The 15,571-nt window shown below is 47.7% G+C and overlaps 1 protein-coding gene across 6 annotated transcripts in view; it reads left to right on the forward strand.

Moving 5' to 3' along the window:
- ITPRID1 (ITPR interacting domain containing 1) overlaps positions 1 to 10,391 on the forward strand; it is a 125,201-nt gene extending 114,810 nt beyond the window's left edge. For 5 of the 6 annotated variants that reach the window (XM_066238852.1, XM_066238855.1, XM_066238857.1 and 2 more), the window contains exons 10-14: positions 1,360 to 1,442; positions 2,151 to 3,446; positions 7,770 to 7,897; positions 8,640 to 8,751; positions 9,220 to 10,391. In XM_066238852.1, the coding sequence (XP_066094949.1) occupies positions 1,360 to 1,442; positions 2,151 to 3,446; positions 7,770 to 7,897; positions 8,640 to 8,751; positions 9,220 to 9,528 (1,928 nt within the window). In that variant the 3' untranslated portion in view covers positions 9,529 to 10,391. The remainder of the gene's footprint in view (positions 1 to 1,359; positions 1,443 to 2,150; positions 3,447 to 7,769; positions 7,898 to 8,639; positions 8,752 to 9,219) is intronic. The other variant, XM_066238853.1, reaches the window with a different exon arrangement.
- Positions 10,392 to 15,571: the final 5,180 nt, after the last annotated feature.

The following is a 15,571-nucleotide window of genomic DNA, read 5'->3' on the forward strand; positions in this document are numbered from 1 at the left end:
CGAAGGTTGGACCTAGGACACTAATGCAGAGGCTGGAGTGATTGTTTTCCCCCTTGAACTCCTGTGGAGCAGCCAGCTCTTCCAGCCACGGAGATTCCCCGCTGCTCACTTGGGTACAAGATATCCAAGCACCACACCTGCCAACAATCAGCTTTTTCCATGTAAAACCACTTCCTGACCCACACTCAGTCTTTTCTTGCAGGACAAATAAAACTTCTCCTTCTGGGAAGAAGAGATGGCCTAGTCTAGCCCATACTGTAGTGTAGCTAGAAGCATCTCCCATTAAAGAAGAGAAAAAAGATCCTACAATTTAACCTTTAGCAGAGTGACTGCCTAGCAACCACCCATTTCCCCCACCCCCACTCCTATCACCTGATATTTACATAAGACGCTGGGCAGAGTTAGAATTTCAAGATGCTCACGCTCACCATTGTTACCTGCCCACGGGTCACATGGAACATTGTTTTTTCTCTGCCTCTTCCAGGCTCTCAAAATGACAAGAGCAATGTTCTAAAACATGAGCACGAACTTTCAGTCCCATAAATTGAGTCCAGATGAGGCTCATAAGGGGTCCCTATTCAACATTTAGTCAAAAGAAAATGCATACACACACACACACACACACACCTTAAACCATTGGGGCTGCGATAGCAGTATACCATATATTAGGTGGTTTATAAACAACAGAAATTTTATTTCTCACAGTTTTCTGGAGGCTAGAAGTCCGAGATCAAGGTGCCAGAAGATTTGGTGTCTGGGGAGGACCCACTCTGATTCATAGATGCTCCTTTCCTGCACACGGTGGAGGGGTGAGGGAGCTCTCTGGGGTCTCCTTTATAAGGGCACGAATCCCATTAATAAGAGCTCTGACCTCGTTACCAGATAACTTCCCAAAGGTCCCACCTCCTAATACTATCACTTTGGGGTTAGAATTTCAGCATGTGACTTTGGGGGATTGAGGGACACCACTCTTCAGTTCACTGCAACATATATGCACACAGATGTAGAAGCCGGGGTTTTATTGTTTTGCCGGCATGACATTTAAGGCATATGCATTTCCTTCTGAGTTTCCTTCCCCTGAGTCAAGATGTACTTCAGGATCACATTGTTTATTTAGCTCTAAGGTGTGCTGGTTCCTCATCTTCCGTTTCATGCTTGACTCCTTGCGCTAGGAAACCAGTGACGCAGTTTTACACGGACCTTCTGACATCAAGGACAGAATCCTTGGCTTTGTCTCGCTCATTTACACTTCTAGGCAGCAGGCATCTGCTGGGACCTGGGGCATGTCGGGCACACGGAGGCCCAGTCTTGTCAGCCTTCCTCGCTTCGCTCAGCCTGGCCTCTCTGTTCGTTCCACAGGCGCCACGGTGACCAGGGCCAACAGCTGCCAGTCTGACAGCAGCGGGTTCCTGGAGGAGCCACCAGAACCACCCCCCCTGCAGGTAGTGGGCCTCTGAGGGGCTGGAAGGGGAGTGAAGGAAATATAACTTCAAAGCAGGGATCCCCAAACTTTTTACACAGGGGGCCAGTTCACTGTTCCTCAGACCGTTGGAGGGCCGGACTATAAAAAAACTATGAACAAATCCCTATGCACACTGCACATATCTTATTTTAAAGTAAAAAAGAAACAAAACAGGAACAAATACAATATTTAAAATAAAGAACAAGAAAATATAATCAACAAACTGACCAGTATTTCAATGGGAACTATGCTCCTCTCACTGACCACCAATGAAAGAGGTGCCCCTTCCAGAAGTGCGGCAGGGGCCGGATAAATGGCCTCAGGGGGCCGCATGCGGCCCGCGGGCCATAGTTTGGGGACCCCTGTTTTAAAGTGTGCTGCCACCGCCGGGAAGGGCAACCAGTGCTAAGAAGACACAGGCCACAGGCACCTGGGGAACCGGGGACAGTAAACAAGGTGCCAGGATGCTCAGCTCCTTTCCCTTTTACTGCCTTTTGATTTTACTAAATGAAGAAGCTGAGCCTCATAGAAAGAAGGCCCCAGTAACTGATGTGAACCCGAGTCTGTAACCCTTAGCTCCTGACTCCTAAGTCAATGGTAACGAGAAGGACAGAAAGAAAGCACTTCTTAAACCTAGTGCCTCCCCCCTCTTCTTGACCCCTTTGCCTTATCCTGGTTCCTTCCACAGATGCCCGCCTTGCCCGGAAGCCAGAGTCCTGCTGGGAATGGATGCAGAAAGCCAACGGGTCTGAGCCAACACCTCAGGTCAGCCCAGGACAGCCAGCAAGAGTCAGACGAGTCTGATTCCAAGAGCCTGGTGAGCACATCTTTTTCAAGTCAAGACTGGAGCGCCGTAGAAGAAAAGTCCTCAACATCTGTGGTGGAGAAAGAGTCTCAGCTCCAGGCCATAGAGGGACAACCAGAACTGTTGACCTCAGATATGGCCCCGGACAAGGCTCCCACCGGGGGAGAACACCCAAGCAAAGACAGCCATCTGGGGCAGCCCCTGCCCAGACCCCAAACTCAACATGAGGCCAGTGGCAACACGATTACCTGCAGATGTGATCATCCTCTGGGGTTTAGGGTGACCCACAGCACAGAAGGGAAGGATAGGTTTCTGAGGCCTGAGGGAGCTGGGGAAGTATACATGCAAAGCCACCACTGTGAGTCTCAAAGGCCACCTGGAACGGATCATGCTCATGACAAGTTCCTCCGTGTTGACTCTGAGGCCCCAAGAGGAGTGGAAGGCAGTAAACTGTGTCCTGGCATCTTGCTGACTCGAGAACGTCCACCACAGCCTGTCCCCCAGCCCAGGGAAATCACGTCCTACACAGCTGACCTTCCGCAAACACCTGCAAAGTCCGTTCCCCACCCGGATAAGCCGGCTGGATGTACTGCTCCCCAAGCAAAGCCTGCGGGTGGTGCTTTGGGTCCAGTACCACGTCGTCGGGCAGAAGCTGAGACAGGAGCCCTCCCTTCAAATGCTGATGCAGATGCTGTTAGCTCCGGGTCTGTGACAAACCATGTGACCTCCAAGCTGGTGTCAGCTGCTCAGAATGCTGAGGCCTTGGGGACTTATTCTAGAAGAACAACCTTAGAATGCACTGTGGGTGACCCTGCTATCACAACAGAACCAGTTCTGGGGACAGAATCCAGACAGTTCAATGATGTTTCTGTTCAAACTTATTTATGTGAGCCCAGGTCCTGGCATTGCCGTTCAGCTCCAAGTAACAAGGCCTGGCCGCTCGCCAAACCTGTCCCTCTAGACACAGGCTGCCCCAGTGTCTGCCCAGGTGACATCGACTGTGCTGTGCCTGCCCACTGCTGTGACTGCTGCCATCACCAGCCCCACCGGCACTTGGAGAGACAAAGCCCTATGCCCTCAGCCTGTAGGCATGGCCCGTGCTCCCATAGTCTTCTGGAAGCCCAGTTCATGAAGACCATGAAAGTCCTTCAGGACGCTGCGGTGAGGGAGCTGTGCTCGGTAAGTCTTTGCCTCTGCAAAGACGGGGAGGCAGATGAGGCGACATCGCACCCCTCGGGAATGATGGCTGGCCTTTGTTTCTGAGTGCAAGCTCGCGGGCCATACCTTCCCGTTGCAAATCGTGAGGAGTGTTGGCAGAGTGCTCTATGGTTTATGGTATTTTCTCACAAATTTCTTCTTATTTGATACTTCCCATTACCTTGTGAATTAAGGAAGGCAAATTTTAGTATTAATTCCCATTTTACAGACAGCTGTAGAACTTCACATAAATCCATATGTAAGGTTATAAACGTGAATGCATATGAGCCTCACTTCAGTTCAGTCTAACTGACAGATTCTCTATCTTAAATCCACTTGGCTGTGTAACCTCGCAGAGGCCAGACAATCTCTCTGTGAGCCTAGGTCTGAGTAGCCCCAGCTGTGTGGAGAGATCTGGCCTCTGGAAATAGACGTTCCTCCTGATTTCTGCAGAAAATACCGGGGTTTTGTGGCCCACTTCAGACCTGTGTATAGGTTTTCAATGAACAGTTTAGATGAGGGTATGTATCACATCTCATGTCTCCTAATACCTTGTCTCACATTGACTTAGCCTTCTCTCCTCTTAGAACTTGAAATTATACCCCCAAAAATGGTACTTTTATATCAAATTGATTTTTTACTAGACAACAAGTAGTTTCTCTTTATTTAAATCCAAGGAACCACAAACAGACACTCAAAGGAAACAATCAAAACACACATACACATGTGTATTTGTACTCCGGTGCAGGTGTACACACACACAGAAAAGCAAGTGGAAATAAGGTATTTCGTTCACCTATGAAAAGAGGCTACTTCAGTCAACTCAAGAGCAAAGTCAAGGGCAAAGAGAAAAAGCATCTGCCATGAGCGGTCAGGTTTGTACGGCCTGAACGGTGTCCTGGAGGAGAACAGCTCTAAGATGCTAGGTGCTGGTTGGGGGTGGGAGAATTCACGATCAGTGAACAGATTAGCTAGAAAATGGGTCTTGGACTGAGTGAAGATTACAGGCAGAGACAGATGCCGTCTCTTACATGGCAAGGGGAGTGCCAAGCAGATATTGAAATTAACAGCATCTTAGGTTAAAAACTCAGAAAAATGTCCCCACCTCACTGCCTTACCTGGCAGTATGTGACAGTGCAGAGAAACACCTGACAGGTACCTGCCATTATTGTGGTCTTGAGGGTTATCGATATATATAGTGGTTTACTGATATAATTAAATTCTTATATATAAATGAATTCTTCACAGTGACTTGTTAATTTTTTTTTAATTTTCCAGAAAACAGTTGTATCAAAAATTAGATTTTTGTATATTAGAAAATTATTTTATAATGTTTATGATTTAGGTTTTTTCTTTTTTAAAAAAAAAAAAACATACACACTTTAAAATGTAATACAAGCCAATTCAAAAGTTCATTTTTTCTTTTTTGGGTAATGTTGCTCTTACTATTGAAGTTGTTTTACTGGGCTTGAGTTACTAGAGAAAACCTTGCATTATACTGTATTGGGTTATAACCAAGTTCTTATATTGCAAAACAGAATTCAAAACAGGCCCCCTACCCCCCCCCCCCTTTTTTTGTTTTTACTTCGAGCTTCCTTTTTGCTGGAACTCCTTCAATACTCATTCTAGAGCGGAAATGTATTTTAGAGTTTCCAAATGACCAGAAGATGGCAGTGTTTCAGAATTTTCCTTGTCATTCCCCTCGCAGGGAGCCATAGGCTATGTATGTATCCCCAGCCCCCATACCTCCCAATCACAAAACCTAAAGTGACTAGATGAAACTTAAAATTCAATGACTACAGTGTTCAGCCTTCTTGAGCACCACATTTCCATGTCCCTGGCCTCACTGTCCATAAAACATGGTCACCTGACAGGAATCTACAAGGACCACTCATCAGGTCATTCCTAAGGGACAAGTAATTTCTCTATGTGGCCAGCCACCCATGGTCCCTGCTGGGACTCAGAAAAAAAGAAATGAGCTGGGAGATGAGTTTGAAATCTGTCATTTTATGACCTTGGACAAGTTGAACATTCTGTCACAACACTTTCTCTCTAAAAGAAGTCCTCCCTGGTCTCTAAGACCTTCTCTGGTCTAAAGAGCTAAATTGTTGTCACCTTCCAGACACTCTTGCTAACACCAGTAATGCCTCAAACACTCTTCTAACCAACTGAAATGCATTCACACTAAAGCAAAAGGAACCAGAGAGTTTTGCTGTACAAAATGTTATTTGATATAAAAATTAAAAGATATCATCAAAACAAAACTCTCCAAGCAAAATGGTGGAGAGTTTTCAATATAAAACCATCAGTTTTAGGAAAATATTTCTATTTTATGACAATTTGGTGGGGGAAAAAAGGAGCCATCAGGCTGCCAGGACCTTGGTCATGTGGTTTTGAGAAGGGTAAGAAGTCTGGGATTCCATAGAAGCAGGGTTGAGAGGAATTAACATGGCTGTAGGATTGGTTTCCATGGAAGGAAGAAGAGACAGTTATTATAAGAGGCCCGCCTGAGAAATCAGTTTCCTTCAAAGAGCTTCCCAGAAGCCCAGCTTCATGCTCTCCACTTCCATCTTATTGCTAGACTACATGCAAGGGGTGCTGGGAAATGTAGTTTTTTACTTAGATGCGTTGCTGCCCCTAAGACAGTGGTCCCCAACCCCCGGGCCGCGGACCAGTACTAGCCTGTGGGCCATTTGGTACCGGTCCGCACAGAAAGAATACATAACTTACATTATTTCCGTTTTATTTATATTTAAGTCTGAACAATGTTTTATTTTTAAAAAATGACCATATTACTTCTATTACATCCGTCTAAGACTCAGTCTTGACACTTGTCTCGGTCACGTGATACATTTATCCGTCCCACCCTAAAGGCCAGTCCGTGAAAATATTTTCTGACATTAAACTAGTCCGTGGCCCAAAAAATGGTTGGGGACCACTGCCCTAAGATATGGGACTTGGCTAATAAGGATAAAGGGGAAAAAGACAGTGACTAGGAAACTAGCAGCCTCTGCCATACTGATCAGGAAGGAAGGTCGAAATCCATGGGCCAGGCAGAGAGAGCATTTGGCTCCGAGTCAGATGAATAGGGATGCTGGGGTTTCGGATTACAGATCCATTCAGAGCACGGGCCACCGTGGGCTGGAACACAAGAGGTAGCGGGTGAGACCCCAGCAAGTCAGCAGTAGAGTGGCTGACAAATGGCCTGGGCATGGTGGCTGCAGGAAAAGACCGTTAACGAGACAGAGGCAAAAGCACAGGCATTCAGAGAAAGCAAGATGTAAGGAGTGATCCCCATCGGGAGCCACAAGGATCAGGACCGGGAGGATAGTCAGATACTAGTTTCCAGTTCACAGCGGGCCGGGATGCCTGTCTGTCCTGCCCGCTGTGGAAGGGCTTGTTCGCTGGAAATGATCCTCAGGCTTCAACCACTAGCCACGGTGGCATTTTTTTATTAGCCACCGAAGACTAATAAAAAAATATCCTTAGAAGACTCCCTCTAAACACAACCATCTGGACAGATGTGTTCAATGCTGTTGAGATTCAGAGCGAGGCAGTACTCAGCACCAAAGCTGATCGAGGTAGACTCAACTTTTCTAAACACAAGCCTGGCCCTGGTTGTTTGGCTCAGTGGTAGAGCGTCGGCCTGGCGTGCAGGAGTCCCGGGTTCGATTCCCGGCCAGGGCACACAGGAGAACCGCCCATCTGCTTCTCCACCCCTCTCTCTCTCCTTCCTCTCTGTCTCTCTCTTCCCCTCCTGCAGCCGAGGCTCCATTGGAGCAAAGTTGGCCTGGGTGCTGAGCATGGCTCTGTGGCCTCTGCCTCAGGCGCTAGAATGGCTCTGGATGCAACAGAGCGACGCCCCAGAGGGGCAGATCATCACCCCCTGGTGGGTGTGCCGGGTGGATCCCGGCCGGGTGCATGCGGGAGTCTGTCTGACTGCCTCCCCATTTCTAGTTTCGGAAAAATGAAAAAAATAAACACAAGCCTGCACTCCGGCCCTCCCCCACCTCTCCTCTATCTACAGTCTCCCATCCCTACGTCCCCTAGTCCTCCAGGCCGCCTTCCCGTCTCCAGGACATAATGTCCCCAAGGCCCATCCAGCATCGTCTACCCTCCTGTCCCAGCCACGTGCGGCCTCAAGCTGCTCAGAGAAGCCCGAAGCTGGGCCTTCCCTCTTCTCTTCCCCACACATTAGCAGTAGGGCAGGGGGTGAACCCAGGTGGGACGGCAGGCTCCGCCCCCGGTGAACTCAGGCAGTGAACCGGAAGGACTTCCCCCTGAGCTCTTTCTGATTGTTCCCAGTGCACAGTCCACAAGGTGGAGGCCATGAAGACGCTGTGCCGGAGTTTCCGGGAGCATTTAGAGGAAATCGAACAGCACCTCTCAGGACAGCAGGCGCTGTTTACCAGGGACATGTCAGAAGAGGAAAGGTAATTATCTAAGGGAGTCACAAGAGCAAGTACCAGCCCACACACCCGAGGGGCAGGACGGATGCTCACTGGGAGCGGGGCTGCAGAGAACTTGGCCAGCCTCTCCTTGGCTTTCGTGTTCTGGTTCTTGCCGTCTCAGGGGGAGTCCAAGAGCCGCTGGCTAGCTAGCGACACTTACTCTTGAAGGCCAGGGCTCTTTGAGGTCAGAAGGCGGGCAGCATCCAGGAAGAGGGGCCTGGACATCTTTAATCAATGCAAATGAGCTCGTGTGAATGCAAATGTCGGGGCTTATTAAGAGTTTTGAAAATCTGCATAATTTTCACATAGATTAAAAGCGTCTGATCCAAAAGTAGATTAAGTAGTGGCCTGAAGTTGTGGGTGGGACTAAGGATTAACTATAAAAGATCACGAAGGTTCTTATTGGGAGGCTGGAAGTGTGTTGGATTCCGCATGGAGGCGGTTGCACAGCTCAGCGAGTTGACTAAAAATCACTGACTTGTACTCTTTAACATGGGTAAACGCCATGGTACGCAGATTATTCTGCCGTGGAGTTGTTTAAAAAGAAGAAAGAAAACCCACCCTAGTAATAATATCCCTATGCCTGCATCTGCCGCAGATAAAGAAGGTGACGTTCTCTTGTAAGAAATATCAGAGGAGTGACCTGCATCTTGAGAGGAAGACGGGAGGACGGCCCTCGGGTGGCAGCGACTGTGAAATCTGATTTTCTGTTACTTACCTGCAGGAAGGAGGCCGAGCAGCTGCAAACCTTGCGCCAGGCCCTGAGGCGGCAGGTGGAGGAGCTGGAGCTGCAGTTAGGGGACCGGGCTCAGCACATCAGAGAAGGGATCCTGCTGGTACGGAGAAGGGGCGGTGGAGCTGCACTGTGTCTTGCCCACCGTAGGAGGGGTGCACTCAATAGAGAGCCTGAGGGTGCAGTTGTTTCAGATTCCAGGATCGTGTGCCAGCCCCTTCCTTTTAAACATAAAGAACTGGAGGTCCAGAGAAGTATGTTGCTTTGCTAAAGGCCACGTGGCTCACTGGCGGTGATTCGGGATTAGAACGCGGGTCACCTGACTCCCATGCCTCTCTTTCTTCCCACCCTGTAAATAAGAGAGGAGAATTAATAGCCCGTTTTCCAGAGGAGAACAAGGAACACAGCTTTTGACCGAGTGGGGGCTAGGTCCCAGCCAGCATGTGAGGCCAGCTCTCGAGCCCACTCTAGATACCTTGCCACTAGTGAATGCCTTTCCCACCGTCGGAGTCGGCTATTTGGTGGGAACAAGGTAAGTTGTCCACTCTTGTTGTTCTTGTTTTCCTTTCAGCAGCTTGAGCTTCTCACAGGAGAACCACCCGACTCCTATACAACCCCGCACCCATACGATCGGGCAAGAGAAGAAAACGGCCAGATCTCAGGTGCCCAGACCCACCCGGCCGCGACCCCTGGGGCTGCCCCTCCTCCCGACGACGGTGGCCAGTGGGCGCCCTGCCCAGGAATAACCCAGCCGGCTGCCTTTTCCCCTTCCACCTGGGAGAGCCACACCAGGACGTCTCCTCCAGCTCGGGAAGAGCTAGGTCCAGCCCCCTTGTCAAACTGTCCTGTGGGAGACAAGGAGTCAGACGTCTTCCTCTAGGTCGGAGTGGGTTCGATGGCCTTCCTACAAAATATAACATCACCTTCCAGCGGGTCTCTAAATTTTCCCCAAGGAGAAGTATCTATCAACCTTTCCTCGGCTATATTTTTAAAAAGTATCCCACTCTTTGGCTGCACCTGGGAGGAACTCAGACTATTTTCATTCTCATTCAGTACAGAAGAAGTGAACAGGTACTGTGGGCCAGGCACAGGGAACACAGGGTGGCCAACAGACAGACGGTCAGTCCCCACTCCACATCATCAATGTGAAGGTTCTGTGACTTGGAGCAAAACATAGTATAATGAAATGAATTTTACCAGAGGCTAATTGATATAAAACAAGAATTAAGTTTCTATGGCATTTAATCAACATCATAATGAAATGACCTTGAAAAAAATGAATATTATTCGAGGACTCGCTGTGTATCTCGAGGTCTCTGCGGTGTTCAGTCTTTGCCCGGCTCCAACTTCCAGTCCTCCGGGGAGAAAATAAACATGAATACATACGAATGTAAAACCTGTGTGAAACTGCTTTGAAGGAAATGACAGGGTTTTATGAAAGACCGACCATAACAGGGAGCCCGACTTAGACCAGGGTAGCAGGAGGGCCTGGCTGAGGGACTGACAACAGAAAGTCCAGGCACAGAAGCCTTTCTGAGAAACCCTGAGTCCGCTGGCCAGCCCGGAGTAGTGGTGAACACCTGCCACGTGCCGGGACCTCTCCCAGTGCCCGGGGCAGAGCTGTGAGCAGACAGGGCTCCTCCTCACAGAGAACTGGAGAGAGTGAGCAACGACCACCACAACCAACAAATCTCAGCACTGACAGGCGCCCTGACGGAGACAGGGTGACGATGCTGTAGTGGGTGAAGGGTGTGCGCGGTGGTCGGGAAGGCCTTGCTGAGGAGGGGTTCTGGGGGGGGCCGGGTGGGGAGGAAGAGGAAGCTGTGTGGGCTCTGGGTACTTAAAGCCAAAGGAATGGGAAGCGTGAGGCCCTGAGGAAGAAAGTGACGAATGCCGAGGGCCCGGGCGATGGAGAGGAGGGACAGGAAGGCCAAGGGGTGGGCCACCAGGCTGCACCGATGTTGGAGGCTGAGAGCCAGGACTCTTGTTCCACATGGAAACCATCTAGTAATGGAAAGCCATTACAGGTGTGAAGCAGGGTTGTCCTGTGATCTGACTTCTGTTTGGAAGTCCCGCTGACTGCCTGGTGGAGAAGGCACAGCTGGGGTCTTCAGCTGGGCAGATTCCCAGTGGCTGGGCTGCTGGTGGCGGAAGGCGGAGCTGTCCTCTTGCTTCCAGCCAGCTGGGGAGGCTCGCGAGGCCCCAGCCCGGTGCAATGCAGGGACATGTACACAGGCTAAACTCGGGGATGTGAACGCACAGGCTGAGTGCCAAGACGTGTACGCACAGGCCGAGCGTGGGGACGTGCATACACTCACTGAATGCACTCGCCCTCCCTCCATACTACAGGAACCTTAAGGAATAAGGGATTAATGAAGAACGGAATAGTCGGGAAACTTCATGGGAAAAGTAACGCCTTGAGGGAAGTTTCTAATTTGGATAGGTAGATGGGCAAGTGGAGGTCACTGCCTCACAAGGAAACTAAGAAGCTATTCCTTTGGAAATGACTCATTACGAGAACGGCCTCCTAGCCCACTCCCATCCTTCATCCTCCTTGCCGTTTGGAAATCTATGGCTTCAGTGGAGCCCTCCCACCCCTTGGACTGTCCTGGTGTTTCCTCTTGACTGCTTCCTTGGAGTGTGGACATCCCCCTTCCACCCTGCGTCCTTTCCTTTTTCTCTCTCCACACCATCTTCCTCAGCACACATGCACTCTCCTAGCATCTGTGCCCCCAGTTCCCAGCTCTCTTTAGAATTCCCGTCCTGCGTTTTCTTCTTTCTGCAAAATATTTGTTTCAGAAAACGGCTCCCTACTTTCCACTTAATCTGAATAAATGTAGAGCCAGGCACCATGCATTTGCTCTCTCTGAAAACTCTTCATAAAACTAGGGATTGTTCATTGAAATTTAAAAAGGTAATAGGTTTCCTTTCTTGTAGTTGGCAGGAAGTTCCAGTACAATCTTATTCACGCTTATATCTTTCACAACATCTGATTTTGGGATCTCGCCCGTAGCCTTTTCTCCATACAGGCTTATTGAAATAAAGAGAACTGCTTTGCTTTGTATAAAATAAGGTTCTGGGATTTCTCTTCACTTACGCTCAAAGGAAGACATCTCCATCTACCTATGAGAAGTCATAGTGACTACATCCTATAACATTCTCTTTATAAAGATATGTGAATCCCCCCACATTCTCTGACACCTAATCTGTGAAACTATTTTAGTTTGAGTTTTCTCTGAAGCAGACTGTGAAACCAAGGAACAAGGTGAAGTGTTTTGAGACGTGATCCCTAAAAACACAAGTCAGGTGATGGTAAAGTAGGAGAAGCAAGGGATGAAAATCAGTAACATGCACATTATCAAGCAAGTTAGCCACAGCGGGAAAACAGAACTGAAGTCCACCTAGCAAATCTGAGTCCCGGTGGCGAACGTGCTTCAGAGTTATCTGATCCAAGGGATGTGGGACTGGGGTATTTATTCATCAATAATCAGTCATCAGTTGAAAGTGGCTCAAGGAGCACTAATCAGTTCCCCAGGATTATCAGAGAGCTCTGTGTGCAGGAAGAATTGGATCCAGCCCTCAAATGATGCACTGTAGGGTCTGGCAGTTGGAAATTGGGGTGCATGTGATATAATAACTAAAAATGTTAGTTACTCAACTATACCAGTAAACCGGTGCCAGTTGTGTTTCTATTTCTGCTTATTACTGGAGTGTCTACTGCATTCGCTTCTCTACCCAGTGGGATATACCTTGGAATATTCAAGACACACACAATCTCCTCTCGAAACTGTACCTAGTTCCCTCTTTTTACCTCAATAGAGACAACTGCGTTTTCCTTTGCGTCTCCGGTATATCCTAGATAGACTCCGTCCTTAACTTCAATGTCAACATAGCACATAATCGCTCACATTTCCACCTTCCCCCGGACATCAATGTAGTTTCTTGAAGGCAGAAGTTGAGTCTTTATCTTCCTGGAATCAGTCATACTGAGCACTATACTAGCACATGGTTGGGGCATTTGGTGCAGAAAATATATTTTAAAATATCAAACCTGATTGCAGGACTAAACTTAGTGGCATTTTCACTGGGTATGGAAATCTGCATTGACAGTATTTTTCTTTCAACACTTTAAAAATGTTATTCTACCTTTTTTTGTTTTTTGTTTTGCCTCTGTGGTTTCTGATGAAAAATCTGCCATTATTTGAATCATTGGTCCCTTCTCTGTAATGTAGTGTTTTTCTCTGTTTCAAGATGTTTTGCTTTGTTTTGTTTTCTGTTCTTTAAGATGAGTCAGAGCATGGTTTTCTTTGAGTTTATCCTAGTTGAAGTTTGCTGAACTTCTTATATTTACAAATATATATATATATATATCCTTTACCAAATTTGGTAAATTATCATCCATTATTTTTTCAAATATATTTCTGTACCAGTTTTTCTCTCCTCTCCTTCCAGGACTGCAATGACACTGATATAAAAACTTGTGATGTTGTTTGAGGTTCTGTTTATTTTTTTTTATTATTAAACCTTTTTTTTCTTCTCTGCTTTCCAGATTGGATAATTTTTATTGATCTGCCTTCAAGCTCATTGATCCTTTTTCTTTCTCATCTCCATTTTGCTTTTCAAGTCTTCCAGTGGACTTTTTATTTCTGTTATTGTATCTATCAGTTAAAAATGTTCCCTTTGATTCTTTGGTATATCTTCTATTTCTTTGCTGGAAATCTTTGGTATACCTTCTCTTTCTTTGCTAAAAGTATTCATCTTTCCATTTATTTCAACAGTGTTTACTCTTACTTCATGAATCATTATTATAAGAGGTATGTTAAAAGCTTTGTTTAGTAATTCCCACATTTGGGTCATTTTGGAGTTTTCATATGGTAATTACTTTTCCCCTTAAAGGTTTTTATATTTTTCTGGTTCTTTGTATATTGAGTAATTTGGGATCATATCCTTGATGTTTTCTTATTATACTATGAGATGCTTTGTTCTGTTGTTTTCTAGGGAGTACTGATTTTCTGTTTGTTTGTTTGCTTGCTTGCTTGCTTGCTTGCTCTAGTAGGCAGTCAACCAAGTTAGGTTCAGACCACACTCCTGACCCACCTTAAGGCTATAGTTACAATGTCAATTTAGTTGTCACAGCCCTTCTGTACTACCTGGCCTACCCTGTGCTTCCAACCTCCAGGGCTCTCAGTCTGAGAGCTGGGTGGAGGTCTATCCTGCTTGTTCCCAATGCCTTAGTATGTTGCTTATGATCCAGTTCTATGCATCATTGTTCATGATGAGCCCAACACTTTATGTACAGATTGAAAGAATCCCTTTCTCCAGCTAACCTTTCTCTGTGAACTCCCCCCCCCCCACACACACACACATTCTCTGATTCCTATGGGCTGCTTTTCATAGCTCTGCCTGGAAGACCATGGTTTTAGCATCCATGCACAATAATGAACTTCCTGAAACTGGGTGTACCTCAGGGCAAAGTAGAAAAACAGTGCCCAATTGCTGGAGCTGCTGTACCTGATGCCACCTTCTCTGTTGCTGCTGTTGCCATGGCCACGGGAATGCTACTTCCTTGGGCATGTCTAACATAGCGCTTAGAGGGGTAACATCGCTCTTTCCCATTGGCTCCTTCCCCAACCCTCTAGCCCAAGAGACAGGATTTTTCTTCCAGTTTTTTCCATTTCACAGTTTCAAGATTCAGGCTGCCCCAAAATCTAAGCCAGGAAATATGGGAGGGAAGAAACTCACCTCCCAGAGCTGCTTCTTTGAGCTTTGTACTCTCTTCCCCAGTTGACTTGCTATTAAGAGTCATACTTTTAAGAGTCTTTGTACATTGTGTTCAGGACTTTTAGTTGAAATCAGTGAAAAAGACAATACAGAGCATCTACTCTATCTTAATCAGAACTGAAATTTGCCAACCTAAGTGATTTTAGTGTTCTCTTATTAGAGTAAAAATATGCTAGCATTTGTTTTTCTATACGTGAAAACAACTCACGTTTGTGGTAAACTTCATTATCCCCATTTTATTTTATTTTTGTATTTTTCTGAAGCTGGAAACGGGGAGAGACAGTCAGACAGACTCCTGCATGCGCCCGACCGGGATCCACCCGGCACGCCCACCAGGGGTGGGATGCTCTGCCCACCAGGGGGCGATGCTCTGCCGCGACCAGAGCCACTCCAGCGCCTGGGGCAGAGTCCGAGGAGCCATCCCCAGCACCCGGGCCATCTTTGCTCCAATGGAGCCTCAGCTGCAGGAGGGGAAGAGAGAGACAGAGAGGAAGGAGGGGGTGGGGGTGGAGAAGCAAATGGGCGCTTCTCCTATGTGCCCTGGCCGGGAATCAAACCCGGGTCCCCCGCACGCCAGGCCGACGCTCTACCACTGAGCCAACCGGCCAGGGCCGCCCATTTTAAAGATGAGGACAGAGACTTACACAGACTAGGGGTTGCTCAATGTCACCCTGCTGGAAAACCAGGCAAGAGCCAGGGCTGGTCCGACCCCAGAGCCCAACTCTAAGTCACTCCGCAGTGCAGCTATGCCAGCGCTGTCACCCCGCCTGAGCGAGCCTGAGCTGATTCCGTGTGAGGATCACGCACTGTCTTCTCAGAGACCTATGTTTTCCTAGCTTTCAGCATTGATTAGGTCAGGTTGAAAGATGTACTTATGCACAGGGAAGGTTGAGATCTAATACTGCTTTGTGTTGGTTATTGGGCAGGTGTTTGTTTAAAGGAAGTGGAAACAGGTGTGTGGGCCCTGATTCAATTACGTGATGGAGAGGAACACACTGATCCATGGCCATTTTCAAGGAGAGATGCTGATTGTGCTAATTAATCATTTGTCTGTCAGAACATAATGGAAAATGATGTTCCAGTTACCATTGGTATGGAACACGGACTCACGTGTCTGGCTTCCCAGCAGCCAGATGCAACTG

This window comes from Saccopteryx bilineata, chromosome 7 (genome assembly GCF_036850765.1).
Source record: "Saccopteryx bilineata isolate mSacBil1 chromosome 7, mSacBil1_pri_phased_curated, whole genome shotgun sequence".
NCBI classification, from domain to species: Eukaryota; Metazoa; Chordata; class Mammalia; order Chiroptera; family Emballonuridae; genus Saccopteryx; species Saccopteryx bilineata.